The 23,324-nt window shown below is 43.6% G+C and overlaps 1 protein-coding gene across 1 annotated transcript in view; it reads left to right on the top strand.

Annotated features, from left to right (window-relative positions):
• The window catches only part of ARPC1B (actin related protein 2/3 complex subunit 1B), a 96,598-nt gene that overhangs the window by 44,830 nt on the left and 28,444 nt on the right, over positions 1–23,324 (top strand). Inside the window, exon 2 of the mRNA XM_044302595.1 lies at positions 13,296–13,361. Coding sequence (XP_044158530.1) covers positions 13,298–13,361 — 64 coding nt within the window. The 5' untranslated portion in view covers positions 13,296–13,297. The remainder of the gene's footprint in view (positions 1–13,295; positions 13,362–23,324) is intronic.

Below are 23,324 nucleotides of genomic sequence, written 5' to 3'. Positions count from 1 at the left end.
TGGCAATAAAAACCATCAGTAAGTAAACATTATAAAAGAAAAAGTTCTATCAATAATATCACCAAGTCCTCAGGTATTGTTGCCACGCCATCCTTCTCATGACTGTCCAGCCATTGACACGCTTCAGCCGGATCCTCAAACATGTGCGTGGACCCATGAGCCACAACCCGAAGTTTAGCCGGGTATAACATGGAGTAAGGCCATTGTAAAAGCCTCAGACGCCTCTTTACGTCCAAAAATTTCGCCCTCCTTTTCTGAATTTCTGCAGAAAAATCCGGAAACATCAGGATTCTACTACCAGCAATCTGGATGTCAGGAGTATCTCTGGCAGCTCTAAGAATGGCATCACGGTCTCTGTAATGGAGAACTTTAATCAGGAGAGGTCTTGGAGGCGCCCCCGGAGGTGGAGGCCGAAACGGCACCCTGTGGGCCCGCTCTATTGCAAACAGTGGGGATAGCTTTTCTTTGCCAACAGTGTCCACCAACCACTTTTCCATATACGAAACTGGATCCGAACCTTCGGTGCGTTCCGGTATCCCAATAAAGCGCACATTATTGCGCCTCAGACGATTTTCCATATCATCAGACTTGGCTATCAGCAATGACACATTATGAATAACTCGCTGCAAGTCTCTCTTTACAGGTGGCAACTGATCCTCCATATCGCTGACGCGACCCTCGAGTTCTCCCACTCTCTCCTTAAATTGCCGCATATCCTGGCGGATTAATAAAACTTCCTCCTTGAGGCCTCCCATATTAGTATTCAGGGATGTGAGAGCTGCGCTGCACTGCGCTACCATTTTATAAACGTCCGCAATGGTAGGTTCAGGGACAGGCTCCGTCTCCGGTAGTAATGCTGGGCCCTCTCTCTGCTTTACAATCGAGGCGTAAGTAATTGCCTGCTGAGGCTCCGCTCCCCTCACCTCATCAGACACTGCAGTCTCAGGCTCCGGATCAGTAGCCGCGGCGGCCGGGGTGCGGGCGAACCTCCCCAGCTTTACCGCCACATCAGTGAGCTTCGCAGCTTGCGCGGCGCCATCTTGTTTGGACGGAGTGTCCGTGCCGCCGTCTTTACCCTCCTTTTCCCTCTGCTTCTGCCGGGTCATGATAGCACCAGGATATACCCCAGCATCCAGGGAGGCTTCAGTGTGCAGTCGGCTGTCTCTGGAGTTAGGCAGGAGGTGAGCAGACATGAAAATCAGGATTCTTTTCCAGGAGCTCTACGCCATGCGTCTTCCTACATCGGCAGTCAGGCCACGCCCCGTCTCTTCAATACTTGGTGGACTGGAAGGGTTTTGGTCCAGAGGAGAGATGTTGGATACCTGCTTGCCAGGTGCATGTGGATGAGTTGGTGGCAGCCTTTCACCGGGATAATCCGGGGAAAGCTTGCTTGGAGTCTTCAGAGCCGCCTCCTCGAGGGGGGGGTAATGTAAGATCCTCACCTGCTTTGCACTCCAGGGGAACCAAGAGGGGTCCTCGTGGAGTTGCGGGACAGGTTATGCGTGTCTCTGATGCACCAGCGCTGACCCCTTTGCGAGCCAGTGCGGAGATGCGTTCGCGTGAACATCGGAGGGGAGGACCGTCGGAGTCCCGGGGACAGAGTGGCCAGGCGAGTGACAAGACGCCGCGGCCAGGGTTGTCTCCGGTGTCTCCTGCGACTTCCGTCTCCGCATCTGGGTCCACGCGCTCGCATACTCACGCTGAGTCAATCATGCGTCCGTGCGTACGCACGAGGGCAGGTTCGCAAAGGGATACACGGTCGCGAGTACACGCTTTTTATGCACTTCGTCGACCAGTGGCGCATATTATACTGACTCACAAGAGCAAAGTGGATTAGGGAGCCAGCCATGGGTTAATCAACTTGTGATTGCCTTAGGCCTTGTACTCAGGTGCAGGGCAATTTGTTCACCTATGGTAGTGGACACTTGGCACCCTGGGATTGGTCAGCAGGCATTAAAAAGGAGGTCTCTCAGGGTGATCAGTGCCCACTGTTATTTTCCCTCAACCAGGTATAGGTCACAACTCCTAGTGACTGAAGACTGCCAGGAACTTTGTCCTTACAGCGGACCCAAGATCTGGAGTGACTCGACTGCCAAGTGCACAGCATCATTCAGCACTGGTTGGGACTATTCCTGGAATCTCCTTGCCTGGTTTTTTGTTATTATTCCTTGTTACCAGCAAGTGTCCTGGACGTTTATGTTTCTGGTGAATAAACACCTTTTTGCTTTCATCACTGGTCTGTTTGTTGGTGCCTTGCATTACACCTGCACAGTGAAGTAGACGGTGATAAATTACAACTGTCTGTTATGCTAAAGGCACAGTACCTACAGAACGGATTAACTAAGAATGTGGCTGCACTAGAACGTAATGCACAAGGCGATACCCTCTTCCTACACTGTCCCTGCAGTTTAATTCCGACCCTTGACACTGGGATTGGGCCATCAAATGGGATGCATATGATTAGGCAGAGTGGCCTGTGTATACCAGATTTATTGCGATTCATTTTAATTAATTTAGAACGAATCAAATTTCTTGAAGAGCTTCAGCGAATCGTCCAAATCAAATTTTTCAAAACTTCGCTCATCTCTAATTTTTTGTGTCAGGCCACTAATGGTCCCGAGAAGTGTCTTTACCTGGGCCAATTTTCAGATGAAAGTAAATTGAGTATTTTTTTTTTGTTATTTTTTTTATTGTTGTTATGCCACATTTATGCATACATTTTGTATTTTATTTGGAAATAAAGGTTCCAGAGTTTGGAGGAAGAGTGGAAAGGCACATAATTGCTTGAGGTCCAGTGTCAAGTTTCCACAGTCAGTGATGGTTTGGGGAACCATGTAATTTGCTGGTGTTGGTCCACTATATTACATCAAGTTCATTAGATCAAGTCATCGCAGGTGTTTACCAGGAAATTTTAGAACACTTCATGCTTCCCTTTGCTGAATAACTTTATGGATATTCTGATTTAATTTTCCTGCAGTACTATACACCACACCACACTGTTATAAGTACCAATATCTGGTTTAATAACCACAGTATGCTTGATTGGCCAGCAAACTCGTCTGACCTCAGTCCCGTAGAGAATCTATGGGGTATTGTCACAAGGAAGATGAGAGACACCAGATCCAACAATGCAGACAAACTTAAGGCTGTTATCAAAGCATTGATGCAGTAATTGTCGTATTGATACAGTAATACATGCAAAAGGAGTCCCAACCAAGTACTGAGTGCATATACTGTACATACTTTTCAGTAGGTCAACATTTCTGTATTAAAAATAATTTTTTCAATTTGTCTTATATAATATTCTAATTTTCTGACATACTAACTTTTAGGTCTTCATTAGCTGTAAGCCATAATCATCAACATTAAAAGAAATAAACGCTTGAAATAGATCACTCTGTGTGTAATGAATCTATATGATTTTGACTTTTTGACCTGCACCTGTAGCTGAATGAGCATTTGCTGACAGCTATGGATCAGATGTATTTACGGTACTGTCGTTTTTCATTTTCAACTACTGTAGTCATATAGTTTTATATATATATATATAGTGGGGACTCCCTCTGGTAGACAGGATTAGCGGACGCAGTATAGAAGCAACAAGTTCTTTGGATCAAACAGTTCAGTGTTTTATTCACACTTTAGGCAAGTGACAAAACAGTCATATTCAAACAAAAAAGTCACCTTCCAGTGTTGGTGGTAATTCAAACCATGTGGCAATTCTGCCTCAAAGAGTCCTTGCTGATAGCAGCACCAACCTGTTTTTATGGCAAACAGGTAGCAAACCTTCATCCAGACACAAGGCTCCCAGATCCCAACACAGAGACCTGGCTTCTGAGTCCAGCTGCCTTTTTAAGGACAACCAAATGCTGCCAAAACCCGGATCGGCATTTAAAATCTGGTCCGCTATTTGACCTCACCTGGCTGTAAATCAGCCCAGCAGCACATGCTGGGCAGAAAATACCTGTTTTCCCAGACCAAACCTCTCACTGTGTCACAATAGATATTATATATTATATATATATATATATATTAGGATAAGGACCCGTAAAAAGATATCAACAGTTTCCCCCTTAACAGTGACCTCTACAGTACCCGCCCCTTTAACAATGACCTCCACAGTGCCCGCCCCTTTAACATTGACCTCCACAGTGCCTGCCCCTTTAACAGTGACTTCCACAGTGCCCACCCCTTTTACAGTGACTGCATCTTTAACAGTGACCTGCATAGTGCCTGCCCCTTTAACAGTTACCTCCACAGTTCCCACCCCTTTAACAGTGACCTCCACAGTGGCCGCTCCTTTAACATTGACCTCCACTTTAACAGTGACTTTCATAGTGGCCTCCCCTCTAACAGTGACCTCCACAGTACCCGCCGCTTTAACAGTGACTTCCACAGTGCTCGCCCCTTTAACAGTGACCTACGCACTGCCTGCCCCTTTAACAGTGACTTCCACAGTGCCGGCTCCTTTAACAGTGACCTACACATTGCCTGTCCCTTTAATAGTTCCCGCCCCTTTAACAGTGACCTCCACAGTGCCCGACCCTTTAACAGTGACCTCCACAGTACCTGCCCCTTTAACAGTAACCTCCACAGTGCCTGCCCATTTAACATTGAACTCCACAGTGGCCGCCCCTTTAACAGTGAACGCCTCTTTAACAGTGACTTTCACAGTGCCCACCCCTTTAACAGTTACTTTCGAAGTGACCACCCCTTTAACAGTGAATTTCACAGTGGCCGCCCCTTTAACAGTGACTTTCACAGTGACCGCCCCTTTAACAGTTACTTTCGAAGTGACCACCCCTTTAACAGTGAATTTCACAGTGGCCGCCCCTTTAACAGTGACTTTCACAGTGACCGCCCCTTTAACAGTGCCTTTCACAGTGATCGCCCCTTTAACAGTGACCGCCTCTTTAACAGTGACTTTCACAGTGACCACCCCTTTAACGGTGAACGCCTCTTTAACAGTGACTTTCACAGTGACCACCCCTTTAACAGTGACCGCCCCTTTAACAGTGACTGCCCCTTTAACAGCCACTTTCATAGTGGCCGCCCCTTTAACAGTACCTTTTACAGTGACCGAACCTTTAACAGTGACTTTCACAGTGACTGCCCCTTTAACAGTGACTTTCACAGTGACCGCCCCTTTAACCCCGGGCCTGTTTTCACCTTCCTGCCCAGGCCATTTTTTGCAAATCTGACAATTCCCCATATTTCTATTTCATGTTTGGATCATTTTGAAAATTACATTTTATTTTTTGGGGACGTTAGAAGGCTTAGAAGTATGGGAAAAAAAATCCACTTTTTAAGGACCAGTTCAGGTCTGAAGTCACTTTGTAAGGCTTACATAATAGAAACCACCCAAAAGTGACCCCATTTTAGAAACTACACCCCTCAAGGTATACAAAACTTATTTTACAAACTTTCTTAACCCTTTAGGTGTTCCACAAGAATTGATGGAAAATGGAGATGAAATTTCAGAATTTCACTTTTTTGGCAGATTTTACATTTTGATCCATTTTTTCCAGTAGAAAAGCAAGGGTTAACAGCCAAATAAAACTCAATATTTATTACCCTGATTCTGTAGTTTACAGAGACACCCCACATGTGATCGTAAACTGCTGTACGGGCACACGGCAGGGCGTAGAAGGAAAGGAACGCCATATGGTTTTTGGAAGGCAAATTTAGCTGAACTGGTTTTTAGATGCCATGTCCCATTTGAAGCCCCCCTGATGCATCCCTACAGTAGAAACTTAAAAAAGTGACCACATTTTGGAAACTATGGGATAAGGTGCCAGTTTTATTGGTACTATTTTGGGGTACATATGATTTTTTATTGCTCTATATTACGTTTTTTGTGAGGCAAGGTAACAAAAAAATGGATGTTTTGGAACCGTTTTTATATTTTCTTTTACAGCGTTTAACCGAGGGATTAGGTCATGTGACTTTTTTATAGAGCAGATTGTTACGCACGTGGCAATACCTAATATTTCTACTTTTTATTATTTATTTAAGTTTTACACAATAATAGCATTTTTGAAACCGAAATAATGATATTTTAGTGTCTCATAGTCTGAGAGCCATAGCTTTTTTATTTTTTGACCGATTCTCTCAGGTAGGGTCTAATTTTTTGCAGGGTGAGGTGACGGTCTGATTGGTACTATTTTGGGGGACATACGCCTTTTTGATCACTTGCTGTTGCAATTTTTGTGATGTAATGTGACAAATGTGACATACGGTGTTCATGTAATATTTTTATAGAGCTGTTTGTTACGGACGTAGCAATACCTAATATGTATACTTTTTTTTTTTTCACTTTAGCACAATAATAGCAGTTTAGACACAAAAAAATTATGTTTTAGTGTCTCCATGTTCTGAGAGCTATAGTGATTGTCTTAGGTAGGGGCTCATTTTTTGCGGAACGAGGTGACGGTTTAATTAATACTATTTTGGGGGGCATACGCCTTTTTGATCGCTTGGTGTTGGACTTTCTTGTGATGTAAGGTGACAAAAATGGCTTTTTTTTTACACAGTTTATTTTTATTTTTATGGTGTTTATCGGACAGGGTGGATCATGTGATGTATTTATAGAGCCGGTCATTACGGACGCGGCAATATCTAATGTGTGGGTTTTTATTTAGTTTTTTGTTTTGTTTTATAAAATGAGGGGAAAGGGGCTTTTTTTTATTTATTACTTTATTAATTTTATTAAAAACACTTTACTTTACTTTTTTTACTTTACTTTATTTATGACATTCACTTTTGGGGGTCTGATCCCCTCTGCAATGCATTACAATACATCTGTAGGACACTGAGTCATACATGAACAGGTTGCCTAGGAGACCCAGCCTGAGGCTGGATCTCCTCGGCTCCAGTAGAAGGCAGTTCTCAAGGCATTGGGCAGCCTCTGCACTGCATCGGGCTGCCTTGTGTCGCATCGAGTCCCCGCCACAGCAGCGCGGGGACTCGATGCAATCACTCACCCAACACAAACCTCTTCTATGTCGCGGTCAGCGCGGACCACGGCATAGAAGGGGTTAATCCGCCGGCATCTGCTTTTACAGCGATGCTGGTGGATACAGCAGGGGCCCGGCTACCACAGACTGCCGGGCCCCTGCAGTGATCGTGTGCACACCACTCCGGTGCCCGCCCGATCACTATGACATACTATTACGTCAAATTGCGAGAACTCAGTGGTTCCCATTATGTAACAGTACGTCAAAGGTCAGAAAGGGGTTAACAGTGACTTTTACAGTGACCGCCCCTTTCACAGTGACTGTCCCTTTAACAGTGACTGCCCCTTTAACAGTAACCACCCCTTTAACAGTAACCACCCCTTTAACAGGGACTTTCACAGTGCCCACCCCTTTAACAGGGACCTTAATAGCGCCCGCCCCTTTAATAACAGTGACCTCCACAGTGCCCGCCCATTTAATAATCGTGACCTCCACAGTGCCCGCCCCTTTAACCTCTTAAGGACTCGGCCTTATTTCACCTTACAGACTTGGCCATTTTTTGCAAATCTGACCAGTGTCACTTTAAGTGATGATAACTTTAAAACGCTTTGACTTATCCAGGCCATTCTGAGATAGTTTTTTGGTAACATATTGTACTTCATGACACTGGTAAAATGAAGTTAAAAAAAATTCATTTTTATTTATAAAAAAATACCAAATTTACCAATTTTTTTTTAAAAATTGCAAATTTCCAAGTTTCAATTTTTCTACTTCTATAATACATAGTAATACCTCCAAAAATAGTTATTACTTTACATTTGTCTACTTCATGTTTGGATCATTTTGGGAATGATATTTTATTTTTTGGGGATGTGACAAGGCTTAGAAGTTTAGAAGCAAATCTTGCAAATCTTCAAAAACCCAATTTTTAGGGACCAGTTCAGGTCTGAAGTTACTTTAAGAGGCTTACATAATAGAAACCACCCAAAAATGAGCCCATTCTATAAACTACACCCATCAAGGTATTCAAAACTGATTTTACAAACTTTGTTAACCCTTTAGATGTTCCACAAGAATTAATGGAAAATAGAGATACAATTTCAATATTTCACTTTTTTGGCAGATTTCCCATTTTAATAATTTTGTTCCAGTTACAAAGCAAGGGTTAACAGCTAAACCAAACTCAATATTTATGGCACAGATTCTGTAGTTTACAGAAACACCCCATATGTGGTCATAAACTACTGTATGGGCACAGGGCTGGGCACAGAAGGGAAGGAATGCCATAAGGTTTTTGGAAGGCAGATTTTGCTGGACTGGATTTTTTGACACCATGTCCCATTTGAATCCCCCCTGATGCACCCCTAGAGTAGAAACTCCAGAAATATGGCCCCATTTTAGAAACTACGGGATAGGGTGACAGTATTGTTGGTACTAGTTTAGGGTACATATGATTTTTGGTTGCTCTATATTATACTTTTTGCGAGGCAAGATAACAAGAAATAGCTGTTTTGGCACCGTTTTTATTTTTTGTTATTTACAACATTCATCTGACAGGTTAGATCATGTGATATTTTTATAGACAAGGTTGTCACGGATGCGGCGATACCTAATATCTATACTTTTTTTTATTTATGTAAGTTTTACACAATGATTTCTTTTTTGAAGCAAAAAAATTAATGTTTTAGTGTTTCCATAGTCTGAGAGCCATAATTTTTTCCGTTTTTGTGTGATTACCTTGGGTAGGGTATGATTTTTGCAGGATGAGATGACGGTTTTATTGGCACTATTTTGGGGTGCATGTGGCTTTTTGATCGCTTGCTATTACACTTTTTGTGATGTAAGGTGACAAAAAATGGTTTATTTAGCAAAGTTTATATTTTTTACGGTGTTCATCTGAGGGGGTTAGGTCATGTGATATTTTTATAGAGCTGGTCGATATGAACGCGGCGATGCCTAATATGTATACTTTTTTTTATTTACGTAAGTTTTACACAATAACAGCTTTTTTTTTTAAAAAAAATGATGTTTTAGTGTCTCCGTATTCTGAGCCATAGTTTTTTTTTTTTTTTCTGCGATTGTCTCATGTAGGGGCTCATTTTTTTTGGGATGAGATGACGGTTAGATTGGTACTATTTTGGTGGGCAAACGCCTTTTTGATTGCTTGCTGTTGTACTTTTTGTGATGAAAGGTGACAAAGGTGTTATTTAGCACAGTTTTTATTTTTTACAGTGTTCATCTGAGGGGTTAGGTCATGTGATATGTTTATAGAGCCGGTCGATACAGACGCGGCGATACCTAATATGTATACTTTTTTTTGTTCCCTATTTTTTTACCAATTATTATTTTTTCCTTTATTTGGGGAAAATGACGTTTTTGTTTATTTTCACTTCAAACTTAAAAAAAAATGGGGAAATCTTTATTTTTTCAACTTTTTTTACACTTTATTTTTTGTCCCACTTTGGGACTTGAACTTTTGGGGGTCTAATCCTTTACAATGCATTCCAATAATTCTGTATTGGAATGCATTGGCTGTATGAGTAATACTGTGTGTATTACTCATACAGCTTCCGTCCTGTGATATCCAGGGGGCTGGATCTCACAGGCTCATCACCGGAATGCAGCGCAGATGCCTTCCTTAGACATCGCGCTGCCTTCCATGCCATTGGGTCCCCCCCACAGCCGCATGAGGACCCGATGGCACCGCCCGCCACAGCCGCAACCGCAGGTAAAAGCCGCAAACCGCAGGTCGGTATTGACATGACCCCCCCGGCGTTGTGACAGGATGCCCGCTGAATTATTTCAGCGGGCATCCTGTTCCTATTAACCCCCGCCGTGCCGCAATCTACTTTTAAACTTAGGACATACCGGTACTACCTTAAGGACTCGGCAAACATGTGTACCGGTACGTTCTAAGTCCCTAAGGGGTTAATAACAGTGACCTCCACTGTGCTCGCCCCTTTAAAAACAGTGACCTCCACAATGGCTACCCCTTTAAACAGTAAAGAAAAATGGCTGGGTTGTTATAGAAACCTGGAGAAAAACGGTATTTATGGCAGTTGGGATTTGAAGAGAAAGACTTGCAGGCTTGTATTGGCTAATGGGCGTAATTTTTGGGGAATATCTCAGGAATGGTAAGTCCTAGAGAGCTGAGACCTGATCTAAAACCTTCCCAGACACCTGATGTACCTGTGTGCCAAATTTGGTTAAGATCGGTCCAGTTGTTTGGTTGCGCATAAAGAACGTCCAGACAGACAGAAACTCATTTTTATATATATATACTAGCAGAAGGACCCGGCTTCGCACGGGTATATTTCATCTTTTTAATTTTATGTTGTCGTGTGTCATAAAAAGATATCGACAGTTTCCCCATAACAGTAACCTCCCCTTTAACATTGACCTCTACAGTGCCCACCCCTTTAACAATGACCTTCACAGTGCCTGCCCCTTTAACAGTGCCTGCCAATTTAGCATTAACCACCCCTTTAACAGTGACCTTCACATTGCCCACCCCTTAAACAGAGACCTCCACAATGCCCGCCCTTTTTAAATTTACTTTCACAGTGACCGCCATTTCACAGTGACTTTCACAGTGGCCGCCCCTTTAACAGTGACTTTCACAGTGGCCGCCCCTTTAACAGTGATGCCCCTTTAACTGTGACTTTTACAGTGACCGCCCCTTTAACAGTGACTTTCACAGTGACCACCCCTCTAACTGTGACTTTCACTGTGACCGCCCCTTTAACTGTGACTTTCACTGTGACCGCCCCTTTAACTGTGACTTTAACAGTGACCGCCTCTTTAACTGTGACTTTCACAGTGACGCCTCTTTAACTTTGACCGCCCCTTTAACTGTGACCGCCCCTTTAACTGTGACTTTCACAGTGACCGCCTCTTTAACTGTGACTTTCACAGTGACCGCCCCTTTAACTGTGACTTTCACAGTGGCTGCCCCTTTAACTGTGACTTTCACTGTGACCGCCCCTTTAACTGTGACTTTCACTGTGACTGCCCCTTTTACTGTGACTTTCACAGTGACCGCCTCTTTAACTGTGACTTTCACTGTGACCGCCCCTTTAACCTTGACTTTCACTGTGACCGCCCCTTCAACTGTGACTTTCACTGTGACCGCCCCTTTAACTGTGACTTTCACTGTGACTGCCCCTTTTACTGTGACTTTCACAGTGACCGCCTCTTTAACTGTGACTTTCACTGTGACCGCCCCTTTAACCTTGACTTTCACTGTGACCGCCCCTTCAACTGTGACTTTCACTGTGACCGCCCCTTCAACTGTGACTTTCACTGTGACTGCCCCTTTTACTGTGACTTTCACAGTGACCGCCTCTAACTGTGACTTTCACAGTGACCGCCCCTTTAACCTTGACTTTCACTGTGACCGCCCCTTCAACTGTGACTTTCACTGTGACCGCCCCTTCAACTGTGACTTTCACTGTGACTGCCCCTTTTACTGTGACTTTCACAGTGACCGCCTCTTTAACTGTGACTTTCACTGTGACCGCCCCTTTAACCTTGACTTTCACTGTGACCGCCCCTTCAACTGTGACTTTCACTGTGACCGCCCCTTCAACTGTGACTTTCACTGTGACCGCCCCTTTAACCTTGACTTTCACTGTTACCGCCCCTTTAACCTTGACTTTCACTGTTACTGCCCCTTTTAACTGTGACTTTCACTGTTACCGCCCCTTTAAGCAGTAAAGAAATATGGCTGGGCTGTTATGGAAACCTGGAGTAAAACTGTGTTTATGGTAGTTGGAATTTGAACAGAAAAACTTGCAGGCTTGTATTTGGGGGGGGCTCATTTCTTGGGAATATCTCAGGAACGGTACCTCCTAGAGAGCTGAGACCCTAACACCTTCCCAGACACCCGATATACCTGTGTGCGAAATTTGGTGAAGATCGGTCCAGTCGTTTGGTCACGCATAAAGAACTTCTAGACAGACAGATAGACAGACAGACAGACAGAAATATATATATAATATATTTATAGAGATAAAAGATATATATAAAAAATTTCGGATGACTGACCTATACTCATGGATTGGATAGATGGCTTTACAACAGGGGTGCACAACCTGTGGCCTGGGGGCCACATGCGGCCCTCAATGCCATTCTATGCGGCCCCCAACCATCTGGTAACAGACAATTATGTCTATGTCTTTTAGCTGCTCACATGTATCTTTCATGTATTCTCCCATAAGATAGGAGTACTAGAAGTGTAACCAGACATTAATGATATATACTGTATGTTCATTATGCCATAAATATAATATTTCACTTGGTAATATCCCTTTAAGTTTTATTTTTGGCCCTGAGAATTGGTTCTGGCTGACAATGTGGTCCCCAAGCAGGAAAAGGTTGTGCACCCCTGCTTATTTTGTTGAATTCTCATGCAATTTGACACTCTCAATCAGTTGGATTAGTAAATGTGAAGATAACATAAAACATGATGACTAGAACAATAAAAAGTGTTCCACTTCACCACAGATTTAAACAGAGTGGTTTATTTGCCTCCTGCATGAAAAATGAGAAACAGTACCTCACATCTGTCATGCAGTGCATAGAACATGTATTCACAAATTACTTTTATTTTTAATGAAAACCAAACCGTTCATATACACTACAATCATTGGATGAGAAGCCCAAACTAAGTATTGTTTTTACAGTAAAAGGTTATCCTACATCTAGTGTGGCACTGCGTTCCTTCATCTGATCTACACTTATAAATACATTTATTGGTGATCATTGCTTATGATATGGCTTTACATGCACCTTATTATCATTTAATAATATGTTTACCTGCCAAGACAGAAAGCCAAGAATTTGATATGATCTGCAAAGCTAGAGCCTGATCATCCCTGATATACAATCAGAAGGACTCCACCAGTTGGACGGTGTCTGTTAATACATGAGAATAAGGCTCCTTGCAGACAAGCAATAGAAATTCGTCCATGTTTTGAATAGAAACAAGAAGAGTTTTTGAATAGACAGGATGGTGTCCATGTGTGGTCCGTTATTCCTCCAGATCCATTAATTTGAATTAGTGGTTGTGCAGGATAACTGGACCAAGATACAGCATGCTATGACTTTGCAGTACAGACCCACGGGTCCATGTGGTAAATGACCCATGTCACGTGTGAATATACCCACTGAATTGAATGGGTCAGTGCTCAGTCCAGGTCTGTTCTAGACTTGGACACCACCCGCTGGCATCATTGCTCACGTGAAAGCAGCCTAAGTGAATCCATTGCTAAGTCAACAATGAATAGGTGCAAGGTTTTGTTATTTCTTGTTTTATATCTTTTTTTTTTCTTCACATAGGAATGGCATTTCACAGCTTCCTCTTGGAACCAATAAGCTGCCATGCTTGGAATAAAGATAGAACTCGTAAGTTCTAAAATGACTATAGTACACAATATAGAGAATACGTTTTATGGACTAGAACTGATGGGAGAAGGAAATGGAATACAGCAATGTGATTTGCACACAATGAATATATAAATACTGTATATGGTGTTGAAAAAAATAATTAAAAATAAGTGCATTTACATTTTAAGCAGGATAATTGCATTAGTAAAGATGCCTTCTGGGTGTACAATATCGATGCTAGGATCATCAGAATAGGTCATCTAACTGCTGAGGCCTCCTCCCAGCTAACCAAGCAGTGCCCTGTACATTGGCATTGTGACTGTGCTTGGTATTGCAGGTCAGGTCCATTAACTTAAAGGGAACCTGTCATTTTGTGTATAGAGCTGAGGACATGGGTTTCTAGATGGCCGCTAGCACATCCGCAATACCCAGACCCCATAGCTCTATGTGCTTTTATTGTGTAAAAAAAACGATTTTATACATTTGCAAATTAACCTGGGATGAGTCCTGTCCCTGATTCATATCAGGGACAGGACTCATCTCAGGTAGTGTTGAGCGAACTTGTGTTTTAAATTCGGCGTCTAAAGTTCGGGTTATTGAAGAATCACGTTATGGATTCTAAATTCCGTTATAATCCGTGGTAGGGGAATCCATAACGTGATTCTTCGATAACCCGAACCCGAACTTTAAACACAAGTTCGCTCAACACTAATCTGAGGTTAATTTGCATATGTATCAAATCTTTTTTTTTACACAATAAAAGCACACAGAGCTATGGGGACTGGGTATTGCGGATATGCTAGCGGCCATCTAGCAACCCATGTCCTCAGCTCTATACACAAAATCCCGGTGACAGGATCCTTTTAAATGGGACTGAGCAGCATGTTGGCCCTGTGACCAATAAACATGACATCCCTGCCTAGGACAAGGCAGCAGTGCACAGGAACGCTGCAGCTTCTACAAACAGCAGATATTTAACTCCTGCGGATAGATCATTGATTTTTTTTAACTCTCAGTAACCCCTTTAATTATAATAACCTGACATCTTACTGCATTTTCCATATAATAAGAAAATATAAGCAAAAATGTCTGAAGCTGATTATGCAGTACGACCCTGATTCCATAAAAATTAGTGTAAAGAAGCACTCCCACAAAAATAAAATGTTCTCCTGTTAGAAAGGTATATGATGTAGTGAAGGTAATCTTCTTACCAGTGACTGGATTTGTTTGTATTTGGTAATCTCCCTTCTGATCCTCAGCTGTGTCAGAATTGTGACCAGCAATCAGAATTTCCAAATAACACAGCATCTTATGGGTGGGCAGGAAGTTGGTTTCTCAATGTATTCTCTCGGAAGCCTCAATGTTAGGCCTCTTGCACACGACCATATGGCTTTTTCAGTATTTCGTGGTCCACAAAAAACGGATCTGCAAAAATATGGATGCATTGAATTTTTTTTCGGAACTGAACAGCTGGCCCCTGATAGAACACTACTATCCTTAATAGGATAATTATCCTTAATAGGACATGTTCTATCTTTGAACAGAAAAATGGAAATATGGATCCATTGAAATTAAATGTTCCGTATACGGAACGCAAAAAACTCGGAACGGAAACGCAAAAAAAACGGTTTGTGTGCAAGAGGCCTTAGCCTCATAGGAATGAATAAAGAAGTAACTGACTTCCTGTTCTGTGTCAGTTAGAGATCAGAATGTTGGTCCCATGACACAGCTAAGGATCAGAATGGAGGTTATAACTCACAAATACAGTCACTGGTAAGAAGATTACCTTCACTACAGTTTACATCATGTACCTTCCTAACAGGTCAGAGAATACATTTTTTAGTGCTTCTTTAAAGAGGGCCTGTCACCATGAAAAAGCAGTGCAATCTGCAAGCAGCATGTTATCGAGCAGGAGGAGCTAAGCAGATTGATAAGGAAAAGATTCGATATAATCTGTATTTTATTCATTAAAATCTCTGCTCTTTCTATCAGTGATTGACAGTCTTTCCTTTAAATGTGCTTACAGATAGCTGTCAATCACTGTAAGACCACCCACTTGGCTACCAAGCTCAGAAAGGGTTTTAATGAATCGTTTCCCACAAAACTATATATCAGTGTGATCAGCTCTTCCCTGCTCTATAACATGCGGCCTGCCGATTGCACTGCATTTTAATGGTGACAGGTTCTCGTTAATGGGAATTAGTACCTTCCGATTGATAAACCCATTTTCTTCTTCGTTATGGAAGTAATGATGTACACAGTTGGCCATGTTGTATATAGAGCATATAGGGATGTAACTCGGGCAGAGAGAGTAGTAGTAGTAGAGATATAGCCAAGTACAGTCTGGTCTATAGAGCCTGACAGATATACAATCATACAGTACACAAAATAAATTGAAATCATGTGCAGATTTTTGTGGATCTTCCTAGGCCAGGCTTTGGAGAAGGAAAACAAGGAGGGAGATTTTTTTTTTCTGTTCCTCCACTAGGAACGCAGATGTTTCATACTGTCTACTCTACAGCATCACTCTCTGCTTTCTCGTGGTCTGTGACTGGGAACCGTCATGTACTTATTCAGTATTTGATTGCATCAGTGATGATTAAGTGGAACATAAAAAATTCACATGAAAAATGCACCATGTCGGACTTCCGGTTCTGGCGCCAGCATGAGCGGCAGCGTGTAGCAGGAGCTACGTGCCTGAGGCATGAGCTACATGCCTGTTCCCCTCATCTTCCCGGCTGCAGGAATAGATGTGCAGCTGGATACAAACGCCCCAATTCTAAATACTCGGTCTATGGACCGATTTCTGATTCCCATTGGGGGCAAAGTAAAAAGAAATCCGGCAAAAGCTGACAAACAACCCGCAGACCCCAAGATGGCGGCTCCATCAGCAGAATACGAGAGCGCACGATCTCCGGTACCCCCGGCAGACAACCCCGGCGATCTCCTACATGAAGGTGACAAGCCAAATATTGACTACAAACACCTGGCACTGGAAGTCGCTACCCGCATAATACCAGATCTCCAAGAGGCTCTCTCCTCCACTGTGGCTCAATCCCTTGGGGCGCTTCAGGCTGAGGTCAAGCAACACTCTGCACACCTGAAGGATTTGGAGACAAGGCTGGTGGCGGTCGAAACAGATAACATAGTGATTAGAAACCACCTCTCCCAGGCGGTGGAGGAAAACACAAAACTATGTGCAAAAATTGACGACTTGGAAAATCGCTCCAGAACAAGAAGCAATTTGCGCATCGTGGGTCTGTCAGAATAGATCCCGGCAAAAGAGCTCATATCCATATGTGAACTGGAGCTCCCCAGGGCCCTGGGACTAATATCCTGCTGCAAGGTTGAACGAGCACACAGGGTGGGCCAGGGGATGCCTCCAGAGCCCTCAGGCAGATCAAACAGATCGCACTTGCATCCAGACCGCAATACAAGACCCAGACAGGTCATAGTCAAGTACCTGGATTAATCGGACAAGGCCGCACTGTTGAGAGCATATAAACAAAAGGGTACAGGAGTAATGTTAAGAGGCCAGCGCATTTTAATATTTGGGGACTTTTCAGCCAAAGTTACAAGAAGGAGGAGACTATTGACTCCAATTTGTTCTGCGCTGTACAAGAACCAGACCTGCTTTGCTCTACTATACCCGGCCATCCTCCGGGTCTCTCTACCTGATGGTACATCTACATCCTGACAGCCCAGAAGAGGCGAATATGCACCTTAGAGAAATTCTCTCAGAACGCAAGCAACTACCCGCATTGGACTACCCGAAGAGGCCCTTAACCCCCAAACCGCACAGGCAGCCTAAGAAGGTATCAAGAGATGAACTATCTTCTCCTCGCCATAGTGAACTCCCTGTCAACGAAGATATACAAGATTGGGGACAATCAAACACCTGATTCTTTATAGTAGGGCTCTTTGATTAGCCCTCAGGCTCAGCTCTACTTTTCCCCTTATTATTATGGGGTATTACCTACGCTGACCCTGAGTCAAATTGATGGCTGTTGAAGTTTTCACATACCAAGCCATTAGTGGCGGGAACCACTCACACCCGCTCAGATCTTCATCAGAACTGTAAGTGTTCAATTGGACTCATACATTTTGGGGCTACGTTAAGATGGAGATTATAGTGGTTTCCATTTACACCCATTCGACCCACTCTGAAATAAGTGGGGAAAGATCGCTACGAGTTGTTACCCCCTGTTATATTTTATGGGGAGATCACCTTTAAATTGCCTTATGGTACACTGTTAATGTCACTATATTGTATTATAATATGTAGTTATTAGCTAATAGCCGCCACCACATTGAGCTCCTTGAGACTTAGTAATTATTAGTCTCCCATGCATTTGACTTTCAATGCATGGCTTATAATCTGGTGATGCTGGAGCAGTAGGACCACGTGACATTTCGATCCGGTCGCAAATGGGATCGCGGGAACACCATTGGCTCCCTTTTATGTTTAACCTTTGGTGTCCACGCGCATGACATCTTAGTTAGTAGCTGGAATTTAACCTGATTTGTATTATGATTGCTTCTGGGTGGAAATGTCTGTGTTTTTCCATTTAACTAACACGCATACTGCTATGCTGGAAAAATGTGAAGTTCGAATCTTTAAGATATTGTTTTCTATTTTAGCTGTAATGAATGGTTTCATCTCAGACAGTATATTTTTGTTATGGTTTGGGAACAAAGTTTGGCAACTGGGGAGGGGAGAAAATTCTGGTGCCACTTCAAGATCACAGGATTATACAATATATGAACCAGATGTGTTTTTTTTTTTCGATGCCTTGGGTCAACGTGTATCCTGAGATCCATTGGGGCTACGAATAGTGGGGGGAGACATGAATGCTGTAGTAAGCCAAGTAGAAGATAGAAGGAGGGAAATAAATCCACAAGGCAGGAAGGGAGGGGAGACTCTAAATCTAGCACGCCTATTAACAGATGCTAATCTTACAGATATATGGCGCCTGATCCACCCTGAGGGGAGAGAGTTCAAATTTTTTCTGCCACCCATAAGTCCTGGTCCCGCATAGATTATATTTTGGTCAACAGAGAAAGCGTGGCCCATTTCACAGAACCAAAAATCGAAGATATGGTGATTTCAGATCACGCCCCGGTCTCGATATTATTTCAGGACAGAATACCCAGGGGATCAGATTTCTTATGGAGATTTCCAGCATGCTTGATTAAAGATGAAAACTTCTGGGATATGCTCCATGGCTAGTGGCTAGAGTATAAACAGGACCCCCAGTTGTTGTGGGATGTGGGGAAAGCTCATATAACAAAAAACACACAACCAAATTAAAACTCACACAAATGATCGATAAGCTGAGGATATCCTATACAGCCTTCCAAAACAAACCTTCTACACTTTCACAGCATAAATGACAGCAAGCCAAACAGACATGCAATACATGGCTTCTCCACTGGGAACAGCTGGCACAGTCTAAATGGGAAGCTCACCTGTTCAAATATGGGAACTAGGCTGGCAAACTCCTGGCTAGATTGGCTACTGGCCAAAAGGGTCAAACGTACATTCGTGGCCTTAAGGATGATACGGGCAAAACATGTTCACACCCCAAAGAGATCAATGGGATTCTAAAAGACTTTTACGCCAAGCTGTATGATACCTCAGGTTGTCAGACTACGTGTGTTCAGGACTGGTTAGGAGATGCTACTCTAACAAAAAGAAGCAGATAGGAATACCCTCAATTCCCCAATAACTAGCCGATGAAGTTCTCCATACCATAAAAAACCTTTCCTTAGGAAAAACACCAGGCCTGAATAGGTTTACAGGGGAGTTTTATCGTATTCTGGCAAAAGATATAGCCCCTACGCTTTTTTGTATATACACCAATTACATGCAACGTAAAGATATCCCTACCTATACGAAAACAGCCCATATCAAGGTGCTGCCAAAGCCGGGTAAAGACCTTACTCTAGACTCCTCCTATCACCCGATCTCACTAATAAATGTTGACCTGAAATTAGCTTCTAAGATCCTAGGTGACAGGTTGCCTAAGATAATCTCCCCCAGTCAAGTGGGGTTTGTCCAAGGTAGAGCGGGGGTCACTAATATTCGTAAGGTGTTGGGGGTTCTGGATGAGGTAAAGATGCATCCGACAGCTCATCCGTCCCCAGCAATTGTAGTTATAGATGCAGAGAAGGCATTTGACAATGTGGACTGGGGATGGATGGGTACCGCGCTGGACTATGTAGGAATAAGCGGCCCCTTTAGAAAATATCTGTTGGCCCTCTACACTAACCCACATGCTAGGATTCACACTCCGAGATATATTTCAACTCCTTTTACCCTACGCAAAGGCACTAGACAGGGGTGTCCACTTTCTCCCCTACTGTTGAATCTTGCCATAGAACCCCTTTCCCTTAAAATAGCCCTTGCCAAGAATATAGAAGGTATCAAGATAGGTAATATCACTACCAAACATGCACTTTTTGCAGATGATCTTTTATTGTTTTTAGAGAATCCAGGGAGAAACCTGAAAGATGTCTTTCAGCTATTGGAAGATTTTGGAAAGGTGTCGGGATATAGAGCCACCTGCTAAATTAGAACTTCTCCTCTTAAACAATCAAGCCAAAGGACGTCTCGCCCCTCAATTAGGCACTCCCATACAAATAGCCTCCACATAAATAAAATACCTAGGCGTGCATATTGGCAGGCGCCTGGAATCCCTGTATCTTCTAAACTACCCCCCACTCTTTAAATCGATTATGGCGGATCTAGATAGATGGAAGAAATATCCCTTATCTCTTGGGGGGAGAACTCAACTCTTAAAAATGATCATCATCCGAAAATTACTGTACCATATACAAAGTATCCCTCTCCTACTTAAGCATTCTGACCTAGCTAAGTTGGAATCAGCATTCCGCACCTTTTTATGGGCTGTGAAGAAACCCAGAATAGCACTATGCAAATTACAACTACCTAAACAAAAAGGTGGGCTAACGTTTCCTCACCTTCGTCTTTACAATCTGGCTGGCTTGTTGAGACATTGTGTAGATTGGATTTTTGAAACCAGTTTCTACATAACAAATAACTAGAATCTCAACTGGTTCGCCCCTGGTCCCTAGGAGCATTACTCCATACTAGACTAACTGCTATCCCCTCATTGATAAAAACTAGCCTCACGATACGAGACACTCTGGCTGCCTGGAAGGAGATATGTAAAATACTCAAACTTCCCTTCATATTTTCCACCCAGAATTCCCAGCCGGAACAGATTCCCATAATTTCACGAAATGAAAGGAAAAGAACATTAATAAGGTACGGGACGTATGGAAGGGGCAGGAAGGCCATCTCTACTCCTTTTCGGAGATTAGGGAAAAATACCAGCTTGCACATTCCCAGCAACTATTTTCTTATATACAACTTAAAAGCTTAATTGCTCATAGAATACAATCTCCAGCGGCAGTAATGGTTCCCAATGCCCTAGATCAGGGATGTCAAACTCGTGGCCCTCCAGCTGTTGCAAAACTACAACTCCCATCATGCATGGGCATACTACAGCTATCAGGGAATGATGGGAGTTGTAGTTTTGCAACATCTGGAGTGCCATGAGTTTGACATCCATGCCCTAGATCGTTTGTTAGGTCAAGGCAAAGTGAAAAAGTCCCTCTCAGATTTCTATAAAGAGATTAGAGAAATTAAACAAAAGCCCTTAACAGAATCCCTATTTTTCGCATTGAAAAAAAGATTTCCCTCTTATGAACCTAGATAGCACAATACTACCAGGATGGGATAAAATTAGGAAAATAGTTTTGAATGAAGAATGGAGAGAGACGCACTTTAAGGTGCTCCATGAAGCCATATATGGCTTCCAGTACTCTGGGAAAGTTAAGGATCAGTCAAGACTTACTGCCTGCCCGAAATGTCACCTTAAAGTATTTTTTGGAGTATTGGATTGTGGTGATTAATATCACCTTGGTGGCCCTATTTCAACTTTTCACTGTGTATTCAATTACCCCTTCATTCCACAGTTTTGTTCCCTGTACTGCCTACTTTTACCTGTGCTTACAATAGTGTTGCTAGGCAGGGTCCGTCTGTGTTGAAGGACGGAGGACGCAGAAGCACACAGCCTGCAAGGTCAGATTACCTGGGCTGTGTGCACTTCTCCCTGTCCCTGCATTGGCAGACACATCCCCTAGGGGGGAGGGCTCTGGTTACTGACACTTTTGGGGGGCTATTGTTACTGGCTAGAGAGGGCAGGCGGGATTAGCCTCAGGGTGAGGGCAGTGGCGGACATCTTAACTGAATAGTTAAATTGCAGTTTTATGCAGACTGGTTGCTGAGGGCTGAATCTTATTAAATATGGGGTAAGTCAGTCTAATAGTAACTGATTCTGGAATATCATGTTATTAGTAACTACATATATGAAAATTGAAATTAGGGTCTAAATGTGACAGTTCTCCTTTAAGAGATCGGATATGTTACATGGGATCTGGTCTTGTCCGGAATCCATTAAAGTTCTGGAAGATGGTGAAACACCATATCAAAACACATCTGAAAATAGTAATACCAATCATGCCAGAGCTCATCATCTTTCCTGTTCCACCGGAACAGGGGCGTAGCTAGAAATGACTGGGCCCCATAGCAAAAAAAATTGATCTCCCGGATCTCCCACCCCCACATACCTCTCAGACCTCCCACCCCTTCCAGAGCTCCTACCCAAACACCCCTCCAGTACCTCCCACCCCAACATCCCACTCCTCCAAGACCTCCCACCCCCAAACCCATCCTAAATCTCCCACCGCCAGTCCCCAGATATGATGGTCCAGACATCAAGTGTCCTGCTCCCCCCCACAATTTAATGGTTTAGACCTTGGAGATCCTGCGGCTCCCCCCTCAATAAATTGGTCCAGACCTCCACGGTCCTGCTCCCCCCTAAATATAATGGTCCAGACCTCCAGGGTCCTGCTCCCCCTCCTCCCCAGATATAATGGTCCAGTGTCCTGTTCCCTCCTATATAATGGTCCAGACCATACCTCCAGGTCCTGCTCCCCCTTCTCCTTAAATGTACTGGTCCAGACCTCCAGTGTCCTGCTCCCCCTTCTCCTTAAATGTACTGGTCCAGACCTCCAGTGTCCTGCTCCTCCTTAAATGTACTGGTCCAGACCTCCAGGGTCCTGCTCCTCCTTAAATGTACTGGTCCAGACCTCCAGGGTCCTGCTCCCCCCTCCTCCCTAGATATAATGGTCCAGGACTCCAGAGTAACTTTTACCAGTCCCAGAGTCAGCCAGCCCTCACCTCACAGCCACTTGAACATCTGCGCGCCCACACTCCAGCAGCACTGCCAGGCCCAGCAGCACGCAGCTTCGCTGTACGCTCCACCTCTTCCACTTCCGGCCAGTAGGAGTGCCGTCCAGACTGGGAGCGGGACCACTCCCTCTCCTCACTGCAGGTACGCCTCTCTGCCTCCGGCCGCGCCCTATCGCACTGCCCACAGGCCCTGCAGATAGCGCTCTCTCTGTCTGTCCTGGAGGGGCCTGTGACCCCTGTAGCTATACCACATGAATTAAAAAAATAATAATCCTCAGCAGGCAGCCCGGGCCCCCAGTGTCGTTGGGCCCCATAGCCATTGCTATGGCCTCTATGGTGATCCCTACGCCCATGCACCGGAACATAAACCTCTCTCACCGGTGTTACATATAGCAATCTTAGCAGCTAAGCATTGCCTTCTGAGGAGATGGCTTCATCCCCAAGTCCCAACAGCGTGTGAAGTATTTCTGCATATAAAGAAATGTTTTGACATGGAGAAAATAGAAGTAGAGCAAACTAAAGGGTTGTGGATCAAGCCGTTCTTCAAAAAATGGGAGACGTTTATTTCCGCTGTATATTCAGACTCGTAACTAAAGATACTCATTAGCTTACAACTCTTTCCTGTGTTTGAGGATTGGCACCAGGATGTGTTTGTAGGGGGGGGGCATTGAGAAGTGATTGTGTAACATGATTTATGC

This window comes from Bufo gargarizans, chromosome 8 (assembly GCF_014858855.1).
Source record: "Bufo gargarizans isolate SCDJY-AF-19 chromosome 8, ASM1485885v1, whole genome shotgun sequence".
In the NCBI taxonomy this organism is placed as follows: Eukaryota; Metazoa; Chordata; class Amphibia; order Anura; family Bufonidae; genus Bufo; species Bufo gargarizans.
This window is presented reverse-complemented; position numbering and strand designations above follow the sequence as displayed.